General features: G+C 40.6%; 1 protein-coding gene across 1 annotated transcript in view; it reads left to right on the top strand.

The window, feature by feature from the left end:
- The window catches only part of CPO (carboxypeptidase O), a 36743-nt gene extending 12944 nt beyond the window's left edge, over positions 1-23799 (top strand). Inside the window, exons 4-9 of the mRNA XM_006862018.1 lie at positions 3804-3908; positions 12453-12563; positions 13845-13935; positions 16277-16479; positions 22596-22680; positions 23502-23799. Coding sequence (XP_006862080.1) covers positions 3804-3908; positions 12453-12563; positions 13845-13935; positions 16277-16479; positions 22596-22680; positions 23502-23764 — 858 coding nt within the window. The 3' untranslated portion in view covers positions 23765-23799. The remainder of the gene's footprint in view (positions 1-3803; positions 3909-12452; positions 12564-13844; positions 13936-16276; positions 16480-22595; positions 22681-23501) is intronic.
- Positions 23800-25072: the final 1273 nt, after the last annotated feature.

Below are 25072 nucleotides of genomic sequence, written 5' to 3'. Positions count from 1 at the left end.
TTCTGCTGTGCATGGGGTCGCTATGAGTCAGTTCCGACTCGATGGCACCTGAAAACAACAACAACAAGGTTTAATCATCTGGGTAGAGTCAAATTCCGGAGTAAGAAGAATTTGAAAAATAATTGGGTCTTGGCACAACAACTTAAAAAAAATAAGTCCAGACGTGGTAGAGCTCATTTCTTTTTCATTTTGCCTTGTCTTGTCTCCACCAACACTGAGGAACTTAGAATGGTGGGTATTGACTGTACAGAATGTAGACATTCTAGTTGTTGGTTTTCCACCTTTATTCTTTAAAGGCCTGTGTTCACCTTCAGGATGGGGATAGAGGAAGTGGATAAGGAGAAAATCCTCAACTCATGCTTCAACCAGAGCCTGGTCATTGTGTATCTATATTTTGAGTTTTTAAAACAGAATTTTTCCATAAAAACACTTGAAAACCACACATCACTTAGCTCCTTCATTCCATGGTTGAGGTATGTACAAAGAACCAAAGGAGTGAAGTGACGTGCAACGTAAAGCCAGGATATTAACCAGATCTCCAAGCTTCCCTACCCCTTTTGCAGGTGACATGCTGAAAAGTGTTTGGGGCCAAATATCTACCTTTCCACAGCACCAGAACTTCTAGGTTTCCAATTCTGGACTTGGCCACACATTAAAATCATCTGGACAGCAGCTAAGAAACACTAATTTCTGTCGACCTCCACCTCACCCCACTCCGCTCCCAACCCCACCAAGATCTTGATTTAATTGGTGTGGGATGGGGATCAAGCAACAGTATGCTTTGAAAACTTGCCAGATAATCCCAAAGTCTAGCCAGAGTTGAGAAGCACTGCTCCAAACTAATGACTTAAAGTGTGGTCCCTGAATCAGCAACATCATCACCACCTGGGAACTTGTTAGAAATGCACATTCTCAGATTTCCTCCTTAGACCTACTGAGTCAGAAACTCTAGGGGTGGTGCCTAGCAATCTGTGCTTAAAAAGCCCTCTTCTACATGGTTTTAGTGTGTACTAATTTCAGAACAATGAATTTCTAACAAGTTCCCAGGTGATGCTGAACCTGCTGGTCCAAGACTCACAGAACCAAAAATTTTAGCCAAAGTGGTTTGGCATATTAAGAAGTAGAATTGCTTAATTAATTGCCTTTTCACTATTTACTGTAGCCATGTCAATTTACAAACCACATCCTCAAACTCTCAGTTCTCTACAATTACAAATAAATCTATGGCTCTGAAATAGAATTTACCCAGGAGTAGACTGATTGACTTATACAGAGTGCATGGGGCACCTGCCTACCTCATTTTAGAAAAGTCATCAAATTCTGAGTTAATTCAGCCAAAGACATCTCAACATCCTGTGCTTGGGGCATATTATTAAGAATAAATTGAATTACAATAAAGAAGCAATAAAGACCAACATAAAATGAATATACATATACTCATAAAAGGAGTAAATATAAGAGAAGATGGGTTAGGACTTGCGCTGGCAGCTTTGAAACTGGATGAGGCTGAAAGGAGAAACTTCCTTTAATATGATGGAACCAGCCATGTGTTGATCACAGTTTGTAAGTTTCACAGATGGAAGGAGAGAGCCTTCCTCCGGTCAGTTCTCAGTGGCTTCAGTGAACACCACTAGACCAGGTTAGATTCAATTCCAAACAGATGTGACTGTAACAAACGTGGGAGTGTTCATAGTCTTTTCTCCACCAAAGAGGCTCCATAATTGCCAGATTCATTCCTGTCTACCCCACCCCTCTGAAAAATGAGGGGATCTTTTTGCTGGAGTGAGGCCGAAGTGATGGACAGAAATAACAACAGGAGAGAGAGGAATGAAGGTTGGGTTGGCTGGTAATGGAGGAGTCTCTAGGGGGAAGGAACATTTAAACGAGTTGGAGCAGAGTATGTGTTTACATCCCTTCAAGGTCACAAGCAATTTAACGGACTGAAAGTCAACTGTGAACTTTGATTGCTACCTTTGTTTGCCTCTTTGAGCAGGATGGGAGCATGAACCACACTGGGTGACACTCTCAGAGAGAATGACATAAAAATGGCTGTATACAAATTTTTTGTTCAGTATTTCAGCAACAAAAAATTATTTTTTTAAAATAAAAATATCCCTGTAGTTAGTGATAATAAAAGTATTTTTGTAAGTCCAACTTAAATTATCAATATACCTATATGGCTACAATTTAATGTTAATCTACTTTTTGAATCTACTTTTTGGTGTGGTACGGTAGGATAAACACTGAACTGTCAAATACAATGTTGGTGGCTCAAACACACCAGTTGCTCCTCAGAAACCCTATGCAGGCAACTCGACAACACTTATTAACAACAATAATGAGTCCTGATGTGGCGCTATAAAACAAGCACTGGACTGCTAACTTCAAAGTCAGTGGTTGAAACTCACCAGCTTCTTCTGTTGTTGTTGTTAAGTGCCGTTGAGTCAGTTCCGATCCATAGCAACCCTGAATACGGTTTCCGAGCAGCAGCTACTTCTAGGAAACCCTATACATAATCACAATGAGTTAGGACCAACTTGCAGCACTAAACAACAACAAACAATACACTCTGGGCAGAGCTGTCATTATTACACAATTATAATAACACTTTGAATCATGTGATCTGGAGGTACTTCATGTATGCTCTGCTGTTTTTGTTGCTTACAAGATATTTTTGTAGTCAGTGATTTTGTCTCATTTTCTGATGTTTTAGCTACAATATTTCATATTTGTGAAGCTATATCAATAACTTGTTTGAGAATGAAGTAGTAATTAAAGGAAAAGAAGAAGAAAATTTAAAAAATGCTTTTGCTCAGTTACTAATAATGTTCTAACTAGTTATGTGATTTGATGTAAAAAGATTTTAGAAAACAATTTTGTTGTTAGTGTTCATATAATAAGATCTATTACATTTTAGGCAATTTATGACTATGTCTATCACATAGTATCCTATGATCAAAATTAATAATAAACATTACTAAGGATTCTGTATGGACTGGAGTCTTTGTGTGGCACTGTGGGATAAAGCACTGGACTGCAAGGTCGGTTTGAATCACAAGGTTGGCAGTTCGAACTTACCATCCACTCCTCGGAAACTCTATTCTGGGTAGTTATGAGTCTGAACCAACTCAACAGCACTTAACAACAATAGTATGGCAGGAGGCCCATGACAAGGGGTGACACCATGAGCTACCCCACTGGGTGACACCAATCCTAGTGATGCCACTATCTCTGAGTAAACCCGTGGGCTAAGGTTCTAGAAGGCTCACGTGGACTTAGCCTCTTAGCTTGTGACTTAAGGGTTTATGCCTTTAAAATTAGGCAATAATTTAGGGTGTAGGAACAACCAGGCTTAGGATAGGTGATGTGGGTAGTCAGCACACATCCACATACAACAACCAAGGCAACTATGGCAGGAAAACAAGAATGACAGAAGACAGGATCATAAAAGTGAATGTCTCAATCAGCAGCCTTGCTTCCTGCTTGCCAACATGGAGCAGAAAAGGGGATTTCTAGGGAGCAGAGGACATCACTGGTGGCACAACCCATTAAGCTCTCCATTACGAACTGACCATTCAAATTCCCCCAGAGGTGCTTCTAAAGAAAGGTCTGGCAATGTGTTTTTGAGCGATCAATACCTTGAAAACCCTCCTCTGTAGCACATGGGGTTGCTATGAGTCATAATCGATTGCATGGCAACTGGTACTGGTCTGGGGAATAAAATTTACCAGCTTTGCCCTGGGCTCACTGGCTTACAATAATAAAGGGATTGTTTGCTAATGAAGCACTGATGTCCTTTCCAGATCAGCCAACCATCAAATAATCCCAAGAAGATGATTTGGATGGATTGTGGAATTCACGCCAGGGAATGGATTGCCCCAGCTTTTTGCCAATGGTTTGTGAAAGAAGTAAGTCTTTTTCATTTCCTCCTAATGGTACCTGACACCCAGATTCCTGCCCCTTCTTGGCCATATAAAAAGGGTGCTTCTTTCATGCCTGGCAAAGCAACTGGTAGTGAGCTATTTCTGCTTCCCAAGTGAAAAGGAATTAATGAGTTGTTGTTGCTGAGTGCCATGAAGTCAGTTCTGACTCACAGCGACCCTGTATGGAGTTTCCAAGGAGTGCCTGGTGAGTTTGAGCCACTGACCTTGTAGTTCAAACTGACCAAATGCTTATCCTACAGCCCCAAACCAGAACTCCAATTAATGAGTAGGTTCACTGAAAACTAAGCTAGGGGTCTAATCTCCTTCCAGTGCATCAAAAATAACTTCTCTTGGAAGTTAGACATCTGTACGAGTAGAAGAAAATACATCTTGGGAGTCAGAGGCAAGTTTGAATTCTGCCTGTCTGTAATATTCTTAGACAAATCTTCTCGCACTAGGTCCACTAGGCTTTTATCTGTAAATGGAGTATAAACTGGCTGCTACTTTGGTCTGTTGTGTGAATTAAGAGTTAACATAAGAAAAGAACTAGCAAAGTGGATTTTTGCATATTACCTATACCCTTCCCTGCAGGAGATAAGAAACCTTCAAAAGTAACAAAAGATACATTTTTTTTTTCCAGTCTCTTCAGAAAATCAAGCATAAAGAAACTCATAAAGAGTCTCAAAGTGTGGTTTTAAGAGCAGCAGCTTCAATCAGCATCAATTGGGAACTTGTTAGAAATGCAAATGCTAAGGCTGTATCTCTGATCTTGTGAATTAGAAATTGGAGTGGGGGAGGTGAGGCTGAAATGAGTGTTTCAACTTGTCCTCTAGGTGATTCTGATGCTGAAATTTGAGAACCACTGGACTGCTAATCACAAGGTTGGCAGTTCATACCTACCAACTGCTCCTAGGAAACCCTATACAGGATTTCCATAAGTAGGAACTGACTCATAACAACAATACAGCAGTTATTGAAAGGAGCCCTGGTGGCATCGTCAGTTACACATTGGGCTGCTAACTGCAAGGTCAGCAGTTCAAGTCCACAGGACAAAGATCAGGCTTTCTGCTCCCATAAAGATTTACAGCCTTGGAAACCCTATACAGGGTCATTATGAACCAGAACCGATTCAATGACACACAGCCACCACCACCACCACCATCATCGTTAGGGACTTTGCTGTGGCACTGTAGGATAAGCACTGGACTGTGAACCACAAGGTTTGCAGTTCAAATCCACCAGCATCTCCTCAGAAACCCTATACAGAGTTGTAATGTGTCAGAACCAACTTGATAGAGTTTAAGAAGAACAACATCATCATCAGTAACAGAGCCCTGGTGGCATTACAGGATAAGCACTGGACTGCTGACTACAAGTTTGCCAGTTCAAACAGCTCCTCAGAAGAAAGACGAGGTTTTCTACTCTCTAAAGATTTGTAGTTATGAGTAGTAATCAACTCATGGCAGTGGGACCAGAAAGAAGACTGAGGATATTGAGCATCCCTGCCTCCTCTTTCTACAGATGCAGTAGTGTATTCCACCCTGTGTATTCCATCCAGTGAGGTCCATGAGCACAGTCACCATTTATGATGTTGGAAAGTATTTACAGTGAATAGGTCAGTGTTGTTGCTGTTGTTAAGTGCCGTCAAGTTGATTCTGGCTCATAGCAATCCTGTATAGGGTTTCTGGGGAGTGGCTGTTGATTTTGAACCACCGACCTTGTGGTTCAAACCAACCTTGTAGTCCAGTGCTTTATCCTACAGCATCACACCATGATTCTGTCTTGTAACAGTCTATCATGCAATCTCTGCCTTTCTTTCCATAAGTCAGAATAAAGCCAAGGTGTCTTTTGAATCTTGGTCTCCCTTGCCTACCATTGTGAAATAGACACTTGGGGGGGAGGGGGGGAGAGAGAGAACAAGAGCCAGAAACAAACATCACAACAGAACACATGTGGGCCCAGATCCAGCCTAAAACTAACTGGAATACCTTGGGGAGGGGCTGGAAACTGCCCAGACCCAAAATGGTGGGGGGTCTATGTTGTCATGGACAGATGGAGTAGCTGGGGACATGGGACTCAGGGAGGAAAAGGAGCTGTTTGCTGAGAGCTGGGTGGGGGGAGCAGTGGGTGTATGTATTCTTTGGTTATTTGATGATGCACGGAGGGGATTTTAATCATTGCAATGAAATGAAATATGATAGGATGAATATGAAGCTGAAGTGGACTGAGGCAAATAATGATGTATGCAAAACTTTGAACAACAGGGCTCTGGGATACAGAGATTGAAACATGGTTTGAATGGAGAAAAAGGGGGAAATAATGTTAAGAAGCTTTTGTCTGTTGAGTCTTGGTCCCCCTGGCATACAGCTATAACATAGACACTAGAGAGGGAGAGAAAGGAATAGCCAGAAATACTGCCATAGAAAGCGTGTAAGTCCGTCTTCTGCCTATAACTGATTGGAATACCTAAAATGGGGCTACAACGTGCCCAGTGAAGGAGGCTTCCTGAGGAGCCTCTGCATTACACAAGACCATAGGTGGAATCCTGAACAGCATCCAGAATCTTCGGAGGGGAAATGTCCACTTGAAAGGACAAGCAGACTAGCCTGGAGTGGCCAGAAGAACAGAAGATACTTTCTGAAAGAAAAACTGACAGGAAAAACACAAAACAATATAGGCAGGCCAACTGATTACTACAAGAACAAACAAGTGGCTCGCCCAGGAAACATCAAGGCAAGTGGTCGGGTCCCCTTCAAGGCAAACCCCCTTCTAAGACTAAGGCTCAAGGGGAATGCATGCTCTGATTGGCAACCACGTTCATCAGCGATAAGGGGAAGTGAGGGAAAAACAGTAATGAAGCTGTGAGCTAAGCCATACAATGCTCAATAGACTCCTGTGAACTCGGATGGAAACCTGGTTGGCCAGCAGTATGCCAAGTCCAGGGGACTTTTGGACCAGGAGTCAGTGACATAGCCACAGAGGACTAGAGTGGAGAGTGAAGTGTCCAGCTGATAAGAAGAGAGGGCACATGCATAAGTACACCCACACTTGCAGATAATACCCACTTGATCTGGCTTCAATGGCTGGATGATCAGAGCACAAACAGAAGACGAAAGAAGAGGGAAAAAAGAGTAATCTGATACAATTTGATGAACTTGACATAGACCTATGGAAGCAGTAGCTCAAAAGAGTGAACAAATCTTCACAGCGAGGATCATTCTCACCTCCTCCGCACACGGAGAGGATGGAGATGGGCAACTTAGACACTGGCGACCCAGAATGGGGGGCTACAGAGGCAAGAAGTGACTGGCTTGCAAGCTTTCAAGAGGGAACCTAGATCCAGAGGGCAGAGAGCAAGGTAGAATCTCCATTGAGTAGTGTCCATTCTGCCTAGTCAGGGCTGAAGAAAAGCTATGCAGATAGGTCTCTTGCAATAAATGGTGAATAATTGTTATCAGATTGTAAAGGATGGAAATGTAAAGGTAGATGTTTTGGGGCAAAGGGAGGGGAGTGATTAATCTTGTAGTCTAGGAGTGAAGGTCCCTGGGACCATCAAAGGAGAAGAGCGGAGAATGGAACCCTACCCAGAGAAGCAGTGATGCTAGGGATGGAGGCAGAGACGATGACTGATGTGGGGAAATGGAGTGGCTGGAGACTTTGGACCCAGAGAGAGAAAGGGGCGGTATGCAGATGACCAGGGGGCAGGCCTGGTCTATACTAAAGGTATACCCTTTAGTTGATGGATGATGCATGGAAGGGATTGTAACCATGGCAAGGAAATGATATACGACAGGATCAATGTGAAGCTGATGTCCTCCCATGTAAACTATCACATAATTCACAATAAAGCATTAAAAATTTTTTTTAAAAAAGGATAAGGCCAAGGGCCAATTGCAAAGCAGACCATCAATTGCTCATATGTAATTTTAAGTTGAAGATGAAGAAAACTAAAACAAGTCCATGAAAGCCAAAGGACAAACTTGAATTCATCCCCACCTGAATTTAGAGATCATCTCAAGAATAGATTTGATGCACTGATCAATAAACACCAGACAACTTGTGGGATGACATCTCATATATTAAGAAAGAAATAGGGCATTAAAAAAGACAGAAGAGGGGAAAACAAGATCACAATGAATGTCAGAAGACACTGAATCTTGCTCTTGAAATTAGTATAGCTACAGCAAATGGAAGAAATGATGAAGTAAAAGAGCTAAATTGAAAATTCCAAAGGACAGCTTGAGAATATAAAGTAAAATACTGTAATGAAATGTGCAAGGCCTGGAATTAGAAAACCAAATAGGAAGAACATGCTCAATACTTCTCAAGCTGAAAGAAATGTAGAAAAAATTTAAGCCTCAAGATGAAATAGATTGCCTTAAGTTGAGGGATTCTGTTGGCAAACTATTGAATGATACAAGAAGCATCAAGAGAAGATGGAAAAATATATACAGTCATTGTATCAAAAATAAGTGATCAATATTCATTCATTTAAAAAACTAATGTATTAACAATAATATTTAGGGAGAAGTCCAAGTTGCACTGAAGGCATTGGTGAAAAACAAGGCTCCAGGGATAAAGAGAAGACCAGTTGCGATGTTTCAACAAATGGATGCAACACTGGAAGCACCCATATGTTTGGCCTACCAACTGGAAAGATCCATATTCAAAGGGTATCATGGTATCATGCCCATTCCAAAGAAAGGTGATCCATCAGAACCACCAGAATAATATCAGTAGTATCATGTAATAGTTAAGGTTTACTTGAATGGGCCAGGATTCTCAGTGGTTTGGCAGTTAAGAAGTAGTAATTCTCAATGATGAAATCTGTTATGAGTAGCCAATCAATTGAAAGAAAGTTGCCTTGGGGGTGTGGCCCGCTTCTATTATACTGGACACTTGGTCAAACTTACTTTGCTTTTAGCTGGGTCTGGATTCTGCATCTGTCTTGTCATCTGACCTCCTGTTCTTTGGACGTGAGCCAGTGGCCAGCTGTAATGCCGGCAAATCCTGGGAATCATCATTGGATTCATTGGCCTCTGCATCCAGAAGCCTGCAATCTGACCTGCTGATCTTGGATTCATCAGCTCCTGCAGCCATGTGAGTCAGGAGCAGCCTTCAGTCTGGCATCTGACCCACAGACTTGAACCATGCCAGCCTCTACAACTATGTGAGCCATTTCCTTGATATAAATATCTGAGCTTCACTAGGTTTGCTTCTTTAGAGAACCCATACATAGTATGTGGAAATTAAATTTTGCTGAAGATAATTAAAAAAAACAACAAACAAACAAAAAACTGTTGTAGCAGTAAATTGACAGGGAACTGCCAAAAATTCAAGTTGGATTCAGAAGAGGATGTGGAACAAAGGATATAACTGCTAATGTCAGATGGATCTTGGCTGAAAGCAGAAAATACCAGAAACATGTTTAAGCCAAAACCAAATTCGTTATAACTGAGGTAATTCTAACTTATAGTGACCTTTTGGGACACAGTAGAACTACCTGTATTTTATTAACTATGCAAAGACATTTGACTGTATGGATCATAACAAATTATGGACAAAGAGATGGGACTCCCACAAAACGTAATTATGCTCTTACAGAACCTGTACATAGACCAAGAGGCAGGCATCAGAACAAAACAAGAGAGTACTGAGTGGTTCGAAATCAGGAAAGGTATGCATCTGGGGTGTATCCTGTTACCAGTTATTGAGTCTATATGTAACTTAGCAAATAATGTGAGAAAGTGGACTATATAAGAATTTGGCATCTAGATCTGAGGAAAACTCATTAGCAACCAGTACAGATGATACAACCTTGCTTTCTGAAAGCGAAGAGGATTTAAAGCACCGATAAAGATCAACGACTGCAGTCTTCAGTATGGATTACATCACAATAGAAAAAGAACAGAAACCCTCACAACTGAACCAATAAGCAACATCTTGATAAACAGAGAAACGATTAAAGTTGTTGAAGGCTTCATTTTACTTGGATCCTGAATGAATCAGTGTCTATGAAAACAGTAGTCAATAAAGCAAATGATGTATTGTATTGGGCGAATCTGCTGCAAAAGATGTTAAATGTTTATATGTTAAAAAAGTAAAGATGTCACATTGAGATCTAAGATATTCCTGGCCTAAGTCTTGGCATTTTGAGTTGCCGCATATGTATGCAAAAACTGGATAATTGAATAAGGAAGACCAAAGAATTGATGTACTTTTATTGTGTTGGAAAAGTATATTAAATATACTCACTTCTTACTTATCAACATGGTTAGGTTTTAAAGACTGGGTTGTTATAGGAAAATCAGCAGTATGTAAAAATGGATGATAACCACACAATAACTACAAAAGGAAGGATGACTACGGCATTACATAATTGCCAAATTATATCATTACATAACTGTTAGGCCACTGAAAATCATTGCTCAATCAAGTTGACACATAGCCTTCACCATCACAGCCAGTGTTTTTCTTGGCTTATACCTCGGTGTTCATGTCATAAATACACAAAGTAGTCAGTAGATATTTTTATGATTGCTGTAAATGTAAAATGTCAGATAATGAATGGGATTGTTGATAAGTGTTGTTGTTAGGTGCCATTGAGTTGGTGCTAATTCATAGCGACCCCATGCACAACAGACACTAACTAAACATTGTCCAGTCTTGGACCAGCTTCACAATTGTTGTGTTTGAGCCCATTGTTGCTGCCACTGTGTCACTCCATCTTGTTGGGGGTCTTCCCCTTTTTTTGCTGACCCTCCACTTTACCGAGGACTGGCTCTTCCTGACAAAATATCCAAAGTACAACATGTCCGTGCACTTTCACTCTTCTTCTCTAACACCGCAATTCAAATGTACTGGTTCTTCTAGAGTCTTCCTTAGTCATTGCCCAACTTTCACATACATGTGAGGCTATTGAATATATCATGACTTGGGTCAGCTGCAACTTGGTCCTTTGTTGTTGTTGTTAGGTACCATCGAGTTGGTACCAAACCACAGCAACTTTTGCACAGCAGAACGAAACACTGCCTGATTCTGGGCCAACCTCACTATTGTTGCCACACTTGAGTCCATCAATGCTGCCACTTGGCCAATCCATCTTATTGGGGGTCTTCTGTTTTTTTGCTGATCCTCCACCTTACCAAACATGATATCCTTCTCCAGTGACTGGTCCCTCCTGACAGTATGTCCAAAGTATGAGAGACGAAGTTTGGCCATCTTGGCCTCCACAGAGCACTCTGGCTGCACTTCTTCCAAAACAGACCTATTGGTTCTTTTGGCAGCTCATGGCACTTTCAATATTCTTCTCCAACACCATAACTCAAAGGCATCAATTCTTCTACGGTTTTCCTTATGCACTGTCCAGCTTTTGCATGCATATGAGGTTATTGAAAATACCATGGCTTAGGTCAGGTGCACATTAGTCCTCAAGCTGACAACTTTGCTCTTCAACACTTTAAAAAGGTCTTGTGCAGCAGATTTGCCTAATGCAATACGCCATTTGATCTCTTGACTGCTGCTTCCGTGAGTGTTGATGGTTGATCCAAGCAGAATGAAGTCCTTGACAACTTCAATCTTTTCTCTGTTCATAAGAATGCTGTTTATTGGTCCAGTGGTGAGGATTTTTGTTTTGTTTATATTGAGATGTAATCCATATCGAAGTCTGTGCTCTTTGATCTTCATCAGTAAATGTTTTAAGTCCTCTTTACTTTTACTTCACCTTGGTCCTTAGAGTGAAATTTTTGCTCTTTAGCATTTTAAAAAGGGCTTTTGTAACAAATTTGCCTACTGCCATATGTCATTTGATTTCTGGATAGTTGATAAGTGAAGAGTAAGTATATACCATGGACTTCCAGGAGAACAAACAAATTTTGGTGGGAAAAGTGGAGCAAGAATGGTTCTTACCAGGGAAGATGGCTAGTCTTCATCTTGCATACTTTGGACGTGTTATCAGGCAGGACTAGTCCCCAGAGAAAGACATCATGCTTGGTAGAGGGTCAACAACAGAAAAAGGAAAAGGTGGATTGGCACTCAAGAGATGGATTGGCACAGTGACTATAGCAATGGGTTCAAACACAGCAACGCTTGTGAGGCTGGTGCAGGACTGGGAGGTGTTTCATTCTGGTGTACATCATGCCGCTACGCGTCAGGACTGACTTGATGGCACCTAACAACAGCAACTATAGAGAAAAAGAAGCCTCAGTAACACAATGGTTAAAGGCTTAGTAACCAATATTGGCAAATCAGGGGATTCAGCAACTCAAGTGCAATCTGCTCCCATAAAGATTATAGCTGAGAAAAGCCCATGTGGCAGTTCTACTCACTCAGATAGTGTTGCTGCGAGTTAGAGTCGACTCGATGGCACACAACAACCCTAAAGAATAGACTAACTGAGGTGAAGTTAGGGGTTGGGGATTAGCAATAAAGTTATTTCTTACAATTAAATTGAAATTGTTAGAAAATTGAGGAAAAAAAAAAAAAAAAATTGTCAAGATTGTTCCAAATGTTTATCTCTTAAATTTCCAGATTCTACAAAACTACAAAGACAACGCAAGGATTAGCAGGCTTCTTAGGAACTTGGACTTCTATGTGCTTCCAGTTCTTAACATAGATGGTTATATCTACACTTGGACAACTGTAAGTTGAATTTGGTAGCGAGCTGAGTTGACAAATAAATGTGTGTGCAAAAATATTCCCTTTTGGGATAAAATCAACTCAAATGTTCTTTTTTAAAACCAACAGTCTAAATAAAGTTTAGAACTGAGGAGGACACAATGAGTTGAAATTGACTTGATAGCAGCTGACAGGGTCTCTTTAGGATCCTTGGGTGGTACAAATGATTATTAGTGCCCTAGGGAGCTAATCAAAGGTTTCAGGTTCAAATCCTCCCAGAGGGACTCAGAAGAAAGGTCTGGAGATCTACTTCTAAAAAATCAGCCATCGAAAAACCTGTAGATCACAGATCTACTCTAACATTCCTGGGTCTCCATAGTTGCCACTGACACCACAGGAACTGATTCTTTAAAGGCCTCTTTAGAGTTGAAATCCAGCACTTTGTTTTGTCATTTTATATATTCTCAGTTCTCTAACTAGACTTGACTTTTCTCCTCCTCTATCTCTTTAAATCTGTGGATTGCCTACCAATCTGTGTCTACCTAAAATCAATTCATAAAGCATGAGAATAAATAAATGAGACAGACGTAAATTCAAAACCAGGCTTCACTTTTCCATGTGACCATTCACACTAAATGGGGAAAACATCTCATAAAGTAGTTTCATTAATTATATAACTTTCTCTGAAACCATATTTCTAGCACCTATCATTTCATAAATAAAAAGTCCTGTTTCCTAGAGTTGTAAATCATCCCCACCCTCTACCATTCCCCCTTGGTAAGATCCCCATTCATAGAACAGCTTTTCTGGCTTGTTGTTTGAATTCAATCCCTCCGTCCTAAGTGCTTGTCAGGTGAACCTGGTCCTCATCTCCATTCGTCTGTCATCTGCGTTCAGAAATGTGCAGAGATCATCTCTGATACACCTGAAACAGCCTTGTTCCATCTGCCAAGCTATTTTCTTTCATCCTGTATCACTTGGACCTAAAAAATGGCTCTCCAAAGCTTTCCCTGATTAAGTAGAACATGTCCGCAGGCACTGCTTGTAAAGAAAAAACTGACCTTCTCTCTCCAGTTTGACTGTGTGCATGTGAGGTCCACTCTTGGTGGTACAGATGTTCTGTTAGTAGGGATTACTAGCCCATCTGTGAGATTAAATTGTACATGCACAAGTTTAATAATCTTCAAGGCCAGTTCTTCCAGCCAATCCCAAGAAGTATTTTTCCTGCCTGAGGGCTGTCAATCATTATTAAGCTCTGTGGCTTATAATTTAGAATGGCAACCTCCCTATGTTGCTCTGTTACAGGATCGTTTTTGGAGGAAATCCCGGTCATCCCATGACAATGGCACATGCTTTGGGACGGATCTCAATAGAAATTTCAATGCATCTTGGTGTAGTAAGTACATGTTTAGTTAAGTGACGGATGACCAAAACAACAAAGCAGAGAATTAAGAAAAGAGGTAAATTACTAGAGATAGCATTTTAAAATAAGTTACACTCATACAGTTTTCTAGACTTCCTGCCTAGTTTCATTTCTCTGAAGGAATGTTAATATCTATTCTGTAAAAGGATGGTGCTATATGATAAGCATTGGACTTTGAACCACAAGGTCAGTAGTTCAAATCTACCAGGTACTCCTCAGAGATCCTGTCCAAGGTCACTATGAGTTGGAATTGACTCAATGGCACTAAACAACAACAACAACAATGCTGTAAGAACCATTAGCAATCCTATGTAGGGCTCTCCTCAGAAAGGATAGATACACAAGGGCAAAGTCAACTTAGAACAGTGAGACTTGAAATCTATCATTTTGTTCCTAAATATAGGAATTGTTATAGGGAAAAGAAAAATCAGAATTATCCTTGCAAATTCTTTTACAGGAAGAGGGTGGTCAATAAACAAGCCAAACATTTTCCACTACATAAAGCTTTTGTGTTTCTGAATGTCAACAAGCCCAATGAATTGGAAGCAAATAAAAGGCAAGAACGGTTAATAACAGTCTGGTTAAAAAACAGACAGCAAGGTTTAAAATCAGATTTGGCAACTGTGTGACGTTGGAAAAATCCTTCATCTCTCACTTCAGTTTTCTCTTACATAAAATGTGGGGATTACAGGAGGCAACACATAGGAACGACTGAGCACAGTGCCCAGCAACTGATGATCCTTATTATTATTTATGAGGAGGACATTGAACTTGTTTGTTGTTGTTGAGTGCCATCGAGTTGGTTCTGACTCATAGCAATCCTGTATATGGTTTCCAAGGAGTGGCTGGTGGGCTTGAACCACTAACCATGTAGTTAGCACTCCTGGGCTCATCCTACAGTGTCACACCAGACCTCCACAGTCAACTTATGTCCTTGAAAAACCGCCTTACTGAGATTCAAGTAAGACAGTGAGGTAGAGAGTTGGGTCAATAAGAGTATATTAGAGAACTGGAGCCCAAGCATCTGTTTCAGGACCCAATACAGGCTTGGAAGCTGTAAGTACATGATCACTGAAATGAATGGAAAATAAAATGGAATATATATGTTCAACATAATATCATTCAGCTATGAAGAGAAAATAAACTGCAGCAAGAATGAACCTTGAAAACATTATTCTAAGTGAAATAAATCAGACACAAAATAGGTAAATGTTGCATGCTCCCACTTATATAAGCGGAGGCTTTCTGCTCCAGTAATGATTTGCAGCCTCAGAAACCCTATAGTGGGCCACTATGAGTTGAAACCGACTCCATGGCACACACCATCACCACTTTTATAAGATATCAAGGATAGGAAAATGCCAAGGCATAGAGTCAAGAAACTAGTAGCTATTGGGCTGGGTCCTTGGTCATGCAATGGGTTAAGCATTGGGCTTCTAACTGAAAGGACAGTAGATCAAACCCACTAGTTGCTATCTGGTCCTATAAAGATTTACAGACTAAGAAACCCTAAGGAGCAGTTTGACTGTGTCACTATGAGTTGGAATCAACCTGATGGCAGCGAATTTTGGGTGTTTTGTAGCCCTGGTAGTGCTGTGGGGAGTGGTGGGTGGAGCAGGCTAGGGAGAAGTGAGGAATTAGTGCTAAAGAGTTCATGCTTGGATGAAAAGGCTTGAGAAATCAAAAGCGATCCCACAGCATTGTGAATATCATTAATGCCACTGAACGGCACATGTAAAAATGATTCAAGGATAAATGTCTTGTGATACATATTTCACAACAATATGGAATTTTTTTAAATGGTAAAATTTGTTACATGTTATACCATGTTGTTTGTTGTTAAGCGCTGTCGAGTCGGTTCCTACTCATAGCAACCCTGTATAGGGATTTTGGGAAATGACTGATGGGTTTAAACTGCCAACCTTGCAGTTAACAGTCCAGTGCTTATCCTATAGCACCACACCAGGATTCCATGTTATATCATATAAGTTAAAAATAAACAAAATCAAATTCCGCAGCAAAGTCTTTTCTAACCAGCTAAAAAGAAAGACAAAAAATTACTAAAATGCTATTTCATTTTGCATTCTCCTGGGCCATGTAAGTATGGGATCTGCTTCTAAATCCAAGCGTCAGTCCACCTACTTTTCTGAATTCTTCCTGGAAAGACCGTCTTCAGTGAGCCACGACTAAGATAAATGAGAACAGGCAAGCCCTGAGTCCATCCACAGATGCCCCAAGCAAGACAACTCCCTGCCCTTGGTGGGTTCTACACTGAAATCATGATATCTTCTTTGTGATTTCCTGTCTGTTCTAGGTATTGGTGCATCTAAAGACTGCCAAAATTTAACATTCTGTGGCACTGGACCTGTGTCTGAACCCGAGACTAAAGCTGTCTCCAGCTTTATAGAGAGCAAGAAGGAGACCATTCTGTGCTTCCTAACCATACACTCTTTCGGACAGCTCATCCTCACTCCTTATGGCTACACCAAAAATAAATCAAGTAATCACGAAGAACTGGTAAGACCTTGGTACTAATGCCTCTGGAAAAGTCTCAGTAGTACTCCTGTTTTCTTCTCCTGAATTCCTTTCCCAAGATTTTGATTCCAGCACCGCATCCCAATCCCAACCTTGCTCCCTTGTTCTCTTTGTTCCTTGTAATTTTCTTTCTCTAGCTTTTTGCACCACGCCAGATGCCTGCTGGGAAAGCTTCAGGTTAAATGCTGCGTTACCTACATTAATTAACTACCTGTTTCGTAAAGTGTCAAGTTGGGAGACATCTTAGGTATTTGTCTATAATACAAATGAGATGATTATGTTAATAATCTGCAGGAATGCTCTATCATTTTCTGTAAATTCTCTTGAAGCTCTGTTCAGCAATTACAGCTTTTGAACTGTGCTTTAAAGAACTAGCCAGCTGTTAGTGGAATATGGCATATCTGAAAAACAGGGCTCAATTGTATCTGCTCTCTTCTGTACTAAGCACAATGCTTTATTTGCTTTTAGACTCTTCCTCCAGTATCTGTCTAGGAGGCTTCTTAAGGGAAAGTACCAGCGAATTGTCAATACCAGGGCAGGGAAATTGCTTTATCTCATCCTGGGTCCTTCCCCAAAGCTGTTTACCAAAGTGCTGAGGGGCAGAACTGCAGAAAAGGGCTGGGCTCTTTGCCGTTTTTTGTAAATTCAGAAGACAATAGACACACTTAGAGAATTGGTCAATTTAGAATTGTTTTAATATTTGTTGTCTTATATTTTAAAATGCTGTATTATATATCCTTTAAAACAAGATGGACTGAGGGCTAAGCCAACTCTACTATTAAGATCACAGAGGCCTGGTGACCTTTCGGTTCGGTTTGACCTCCTGTCTGTCTCCCATTGTAACATGACATAAACAAAGGCCTGGTCACCAGGAGAAAAGCCATGAGCGATCCTTGTTTGAGGAAGCCCTTCCCCCACTGGTCAAACGTCCCACAGCACCCCAGTATCTTACAATATTTTTCTTTTCTTGGCCCAGGAACACTCATACTACATTAAGATTTTGTAAGATGTGTAAATAGCATGCATTTGCCTACAACTTCACAGTTGATGAAAACATTCTACAGCCCGGAATTCTTTTGACTGGCTACTGTGAGTCAGCTCTGGCTCCAGGGCAACCCCAGGTGGATTAGCATCTCTTCTGCTGGAGACCTGGGTTCAATTCTTGACCAAGGCACCTGATGTAGAGCCACCAGCAATCTTTCATGGAGGCTTGAGTGAAATGGGTTTCACTTGCGTTCACAGACAAGAAAGAAAAGCCACAAGTCAATGAGAACCCTGAGTTACAACAGTGAAATCTATTGTAGTTTTTGTTGTTGCTGTGTATGGAGGTGGGTAGTCGCCAAGAGTTGGAATAACGTTCTAGTAGCTACCATCTCATTTAGAGTCCTGGTGTGGCACTGTGGGTTAATGCGCCAGACTGTAAAGCCATTTGAAATGCAAGGTTGGCAGTTCAAGCTCACCAGCTGCTCCTTGGAAACCCTATACAGGGTCGCTATGGGTCGGAACCAGATAAATGGCACTTCACAACAACAGCAACTATCTCATTTGACTCTGATAACAATGCATGACTTCACTTTGGAGACATGCAAACTAAGACCTTGAGTTAAATACATTTCCAAATTCCAAATTCTATAGACAGTGGTGGAGCTTGGACTTGAACACTAGTCTTCAGACTCTAGAGTTGACATTTCATTCACTATTTCACATTGCCTTTCTCAGCTTAGAAAGGATTTGCAACTCACGGGAACCTTTATCAATTTAGATTTCATAATCAACAATGTCTTTCTTTCCTCGCATTCCTGAGCCCAGGATATTACATTTCTTCTATAAAGAAGTTTGAAGAAATTGAGATTTCAGTGTGAAAGCTCAGAAGCCTCTTTGTCTCCCAGTGTCTATGATATTTGTTGTAGATGTCTATTTTCTGCTTAAAGAAACCGGGGACAAATACAAATGAATCACCAATGGTAGGCCGTCTGATAGAAGTGGACCTCTCTACCAGCAGTGAAAAGAAGCTAGTGGTACCCCTGTAATTTTGTTGGGGGCTTCATCACCTTTTTGGTTCAAGAAAATGCATACCACATAACCATTCTGCAAGGTTTATATTCTAAGCCCAGAGGCCCTTGTGCTGATGTCTGTCTGGTTAGAGGAGCACTGTGACCACCGTCAAGAAGAAACAAGAAGACAGGAGAGAGTTGGGGCAGTGGCATCACTTCTACTGGAAGGCCACTCTAGTAAGGAAATTATCAGGCTGATCCATGTAAGCCAAATAAGAGTCAAGGCCCTATGTGGCCCCGTTAGCATCAAGTTTCATTCAGAGAAACTCAGAAACACATGAAAATTTAAAATCCAAGGGTGAGTCAAAAATTATGCACACTCCCATTATATTAAAATGGTTACCCATGTCCACAGCTGGTGACATTGAGCGGGCACGTGAAATGATTCTGTCAAATAGACAAATGACAGTGGATTATGAGGCAAATCAGCTGTAGCTTTGCCTATGAAATAATTCATGACAGACTTGGGTTTTGAAAAGTTTGTGTGAGATGTGTACCAAAACAACTCATGGCTGAGAATAAACAGAAGTGTTTGGACATCTGCAAACAAAATTTGAACTGATACTCGAAGGCAAGTATTAAGTACCATCAAGTCAGGTCTGTATAGTGACCCTGTATAAGGTTTCCAAGGTGCAGCTAGTGAGTTTGTAACTATGACTGCGGTTCAAACAAACCTTGCAGTCCAGTGTATTAACCCACAGCACCATACCAAGACTCCCGAGGGACGGTAAAAAATTGTTACTGGTGATGAGATTTGGATTTTCTGAGAGTAATCCACAGAGCATGGAATGGAAATATCCTCAATCACCGACCAAGAAAAAGTCCCAAACTCAACTATCAGCTAAAAAATTGATGCTTACAGTTTTGGGAATTCTCAAGGGTCAGTATCAGAACACCATCAGGAAAAAGTTTCAACAATCAGCAGTGCTCGTTACAGTGAGATGCTCACTGAAGAGCTAAAGTCTAAACTTCGGATTAAACACAGAGAACTGCTATCCAAGGGGCTTGTGATCTTGCATGACAATGCACGTCCACACACATCTCTGTCCACACTGTTGACACTTACAATAACTTTGTTTTGAAGCATTAAAGCATCCTCCCTATAGACCCGATCTTGTTTCATCAGACTTTCACCTGTTTGGTGCCCTGAATGCAGCCCTTTGAGGATGAAGATTCACCTCTGGTAAAGAGGTGAAGATACCAGTGAATTCATGGCTCGCAGCTCAGCCTAAAACAGTTTTTTTAAAATAATGGATTATGAAAGCTTGTTGACAAATGGACAAAGAGTATTGAAAAACAAAGAGATTATGTAAAAAATTGATGTATTTGTCTTTTCTAAAAGTTGATTAAAATAAATTCTGCAGCCAGAACATGGATAAACTTTGACTCACCCTAGTAATTAAAAGCAATTCTGATCTCTACAACAGACTCTCAGGACTTTAAATGGGATGTAGCTGGCAAGTCACAGCAACTTTGCCCCAGGCCTCTTGCTTCTAATTTTACGCACACATAGCAGCTACCTTAAATCCTTTCTCTCACTTTGAATTCCTTACTAAAATTTCTCTCTCAGAAATCCCTTTTCTGACATTTTTGTCTTATAATTTCGTCTTCTTTCTTATGGATATCTCTTCTTTCCATTCTATGTATTTCTTTCCCATCTAAATTATCAAACCACCTTTATTCCTTATAATTCTCTATGCTTCTCTGCCCATTATCTCAGATCTGAATAGGACAAACCCAGGACTAAATCAGTATTTCCTTTCAGGAATAAAGAAGGAAGCTGAATGCTAAAGATAGAATTCTCAGTTGTGCATAGAAAAGAGGCAGAAAGTTTGGACTTTTGTTCAATTTAATATTTTTTCTTTTTTTTTTTTTAATCTCAGTCTCACACAGGAAGTCCAAAGTGTCCTAAGAATGTTACCCACACTGTTTGTATAACCACTCACCTCCATATATGTTGTTGTTAAGTGCTGTCCAGTCAGTTCCAACTCATAGTGACCCGTATAGGTTGCCAAGGAATGGCTGGTGAGTTTGAACCACTGACCTTGTTGTTTAAACCCACCTTGCAGTCGAGTGCTTTATTGCACAGTGCCACACCAAGACTTCCACTTCCACATATACTTCCTTTACAGTCTTCTGTTTTTAATACCCTGGTGTGGTGTTGGAGGGTAATGCACTGGACTGCAAGGTCATTTTGAACTGTAAGGTCATCAGTTTAAATTCACCAGCCATCCTTGGAAGCCCTATACAGGGTCACTATGAGTTGAAACTGACTTGATGACACTGAATAGCAATAACAATCTACACTCTACCCAAGTACAACTCTTCACATGTTGGATTCAGTTGGGCAGGATGGAGCTAGGAAGGGAGAACACCTTTGCTAGAATGTAAAATTGGTTTGAACAGCAAAGTTGGTGGTTCAAGTTCACCAGTTGCTTCTCAGAAACCCTATACAGGGTCTCTATGGATAGGAACTGACTTGACAGCACTTAACAACAACTGTTGTTGTTGTTAAGTGCCATTGGGTCGGTTCCGACCCATAGCTACCCTGTACAGGGTTTCCGAGGGTGTAAATCTTTATAGGAGTAGAAAGCCTCATCTTTCTCCCATGGAACGGCTGGTAGTTTCGAACTGCTGACCTTGCGGCTTGTAGCCCGATTCGTAACCACTACGCTACCAGAGCTCACTTAACAACAACTAGTCATGTTAAATTTGGACCAGAGAAGAACTGATGCATATGAGTTATGGTGTTGGAGAAGAATATGAAAAGCACCATGGACTTCCTGGAGAAGTAAGCCAGAATGCTCCTTAGAAGCTAGGATGGCGAGACTCCATCTCATACTTTGCACGTATTATCAGGAGGGACCGTCCCTGAAGAAGGACAGCATGTTTGGTATAGCAGAGGGTCCAAGAAAAAGAGGAAGACCCCTAATGAGATGGATTGCCACAGCGATAGCAGCAATAGGCTCAAGCTTAACAACAATTGGGAGGATGGCGAAGAACCAGGCAGTGTTTTGTTCTGTTGTGCATGAGGTCACTATGAGTTGGAACCAACTCAAAAGCATCCAACAACTATAAACAACATACATTGGAATCAACTCAATGGTGGTGGTTTCTGTCTGTTTTTTATTTTGTTTTTGGAAGTGGCTTAAAATAACAGCAATATACTCTCTCACCATTCTGGAGGACAAAAATATGAAATCTAGCTTTCAGCAGGACAGCACTCCCTCTGGAGGTTCTGGAGGGAAATCTGTCTCATCTTTGGTAGCTTCTGAATTTGGGGTCAAATCCCTCCAATCTCTGCCTCTTTGATCGTATTGCCTCTCTCTTCTCTATACATCTAATCTCCGTATGTCTTCTCCTTGGGTGTGATTGCACTTAGGAACTACTCACATAATCCAGAGTCAATTCCTTCTCTGAAGATCCTTAACTTAATCACATCTTTTTCCATGTAAGGTGGTATTTACTCTTTTGTCACATAAGGCAAAATCCACAAGTTCAAGGAAACACCCACCTCCCTGCCCCCAGCCTGTCACATGTGTATGTTAGAGGATCTTAAACAATAGACTGAGAAGTTTAATTCCACGGACAACTGAGAGTTATTGAAGTTTTTTCAGCATATGAACCTAGTTCCACTCTACAAGAATTCATATGGAGCCAGGAAGCATCCACTGAAGTAAGTATTGATGAAAGGATGGAAGAATAACAAATGTTCTATTCATAGGCAATGAATCTGAACTATTTAGGATGGAAAGTTGTGAGAGAAAAAGAGTAAAAGATAACTTCAGGATTTTACATTTTTGTTTGGAGGAATGGCTAGACCAGAAATGTGAATATCAGAACAATCTTACTAGTGGAGAAGAAGGTGAAACTGCTTTGAGTATATTGAGTCTTAGGTATTGACTGGCAACCAAGGTGTAAATGTCCAATGAGGACTTGAAACATTGGCCTGGAACTGTGGAGATGGATCTGAGCACAGTATTAAAACCTCTAGATTGTTGTGTTTATTTTATCAATATTTGTCTCTGTGTTTCTCACCTATAGATTCAAATCGGACAGAAGGCAGCAAATGCATTGAAAGCAAAGCATGGGACGAATTATACAGTTGGCTCCAGTGCAGATATTTTATGTAAGGTGTTCATTTTTTTCTCCCTGCCTTACAATAATACTTAAGACACAGAAAAAAATCAGTAGACTTTGGGAGTAGGATAGGCAGAAGAGGGATAGAAGAGTTCTTGGGAATCAACAGGGAGTTTTCTAAATCAAAATGACCAAGGATAAAAGGGAGTCTGTACAAACCCAGAATTACATTCTCTAGGGATAAGGTGTGAGCAATAAGAGGAAATTCACACACTGGCTCAGCCCAGAACTTCCTCTGGCTTCAGTTAAAAAGAGCTGGCAAGATCGAAGGCACAGGAGTTGACAGAAAGGATGCTGTCTAATGGACCTTGGTCAGTTGATTCAATTCTCAGAGCACCTATTGGACTGAGAAAGCTGTACAGGGGAGGGTCTAGAGAAAGGATCCAAAAGAAAGGAATTTAAGAGGAAGAAGAGTGTACTGCTTTTCACCATTCCCAACCACCACCTCCTCCAACTTCCTGAGCCCACCTCGATGATATTTGCATAACATTTTGTTGCTGGCTGTTTTGATTTATTCCTTTGTATTAGTCAGATAACTCTTGCCTTACATTATTAGATTGCCTTGTCTTTTATTCAGCTGACAAACTTTTACTAACCCTTTACTACTTGCCAGGCACAGTATATGGGGCAGAGCAGAGAAGTAAGCCTGCTCTGCTGACGTTTAATATTGGGATGGAGGTAGATCCGTGAGACCCTAATCTGAAACAGTTTATTTATTTTATTAGATTGAACCTTCATTCTTTGAAGTGATTTCAGAATTTGTCTTTTCAATCTACAATTTCTAACTCTGCCTTTCTGTTTTCTTTATAGATGCTACATCAGGATCATCAAGAGATTGGGCTCGGGATATTGGCATCCCCTTCTCATACACATTTGAGCTGAGAGACAAAGGTACACATGGATTTGATTTGCCAGATGATCAGATCCAGCCCACATGTGAGGAGACCATGGAGGCTGTGTTATCTGTGCTGGATGATGTGTATAATAAATATTGGTCCAACAATAGTGCTGGGAAAGTCACATGTACCCCTGTGGCACTGAGCCTGCTAATACTCCTCATTTCTCTCCTCTAAGTGCATCTTCCCAGGCCTATAACCCCAGTAACATGGGTGTGGTTGTAAGGAAAGTCTTTATCTATGGCTGTACAAGATTCAAATAATTTAATCAAAAGCACTTTCTGTTTCAATAAAGAATTATCATGAAAAGCACTGTGCATTGAGACTTGTTCTCCTGTTGCTGTTTATCATCCATCTTTGTTGTTGTTGTTTTTAGGTAGCGTGGAGTCGGTTCCAACTCATAGCGACCCTGTACAGGGTTTCCGAGGCTGCAAATCTTTACGGGAGCAGAAAGCCTCATCTTTCTCCCACGGAACAGCTGGTAGTTTCAAACTCCTGACCTTGAGGTTAGCAGCCCGATTCGTAACCACTAGGCTAGCAGTCCATCATAGCTCTGAATAAATGTCTGGCTTAGCCTCTAGAAGATGGGACACACACAATCCAGGCATCATTTCTCAGCCCAGCTGATGACTGTACTCCATGTGTCCTGTCTTCTAGAGGCTAAAACAGACATGTATTTAATGTACAATGCTTTTCATATCTCTGCTTGCATCATGTTTGCTAATATGCCATTAGCCACATGATGTCACATGGCTGAGTTCAGAGTCAAGGAGTGGAGCAGAATACAGTGTGAGAAATTAAAAACTGGGGCCACCCAATCCAATCACTTTACCTTGTATTTGATGTAACACTGTGGAAAACCACTGGTTGAGTTTTATATTAAGGCTAGTTCAGCTACAAAATAAGGGGATTCAACTGTATTGTCCTATCCAGCTTTAAACCATGATAACTCTGTGCATACTAGCTGAACCCCACTGCTCTTACAATTGCCTAATTAAAGGTCACATGATAAGATTCTGATTGGGCCTTTAGTGTTTCATTAATTCTTTGTAATAGATAAGCTCTACATTCATTTTTAAAAATGAGTGTAAATTATTTGAAAATTCTGTTTGTGTCTTTAAACCAAGTTCTCACTTAATTTTGTATTATTCAGTTAGTTGCAGTATCCAGAAGATAAGTTATATACTCTTTCTATACAGCTGTTGCTGAATTAATTATTTACAGGCAGATACCAGGATATAAATAAGATCCGTTCCTAACTGTGTCTTTAAGAATTTGTATTTAAGTAGAAACAACTATATAAGGTTATTATTTAGTGTTACTTAAGTTCAAGCCATGTTACTTAAGTTCAAGTTTATCCCTCCTGAATTTAGAGATCATCTGAAGAACAGATTTGATGAATTGGACACTAAAGACCGAAGACCAGAAGAGTTGTGGGATGACATCAAGAATATCATACATGAAGAGAGCAAAAAGTCATTAAGA

The sequence above is a fragment of the Chrysochloris asiatica genome, unplaced genomic scaffold (assembly GCF_000296735.1).
Source record: "Chrysochloris asiatica unplaced genomic scaffold, ChrAsi1.0 scaffold00045, whole genome shotgun sequence".
NCBI classification, from domain to species: Eukaryota; Metazoa; Chordata; class Mammalia; order Afrosoricida; family Chrysochloridae; genus Chrysochloris; species Chrysochloris asiatica.
This window is presented reverse-complemented; position numbering and strand designations above follow the sequence as displayed.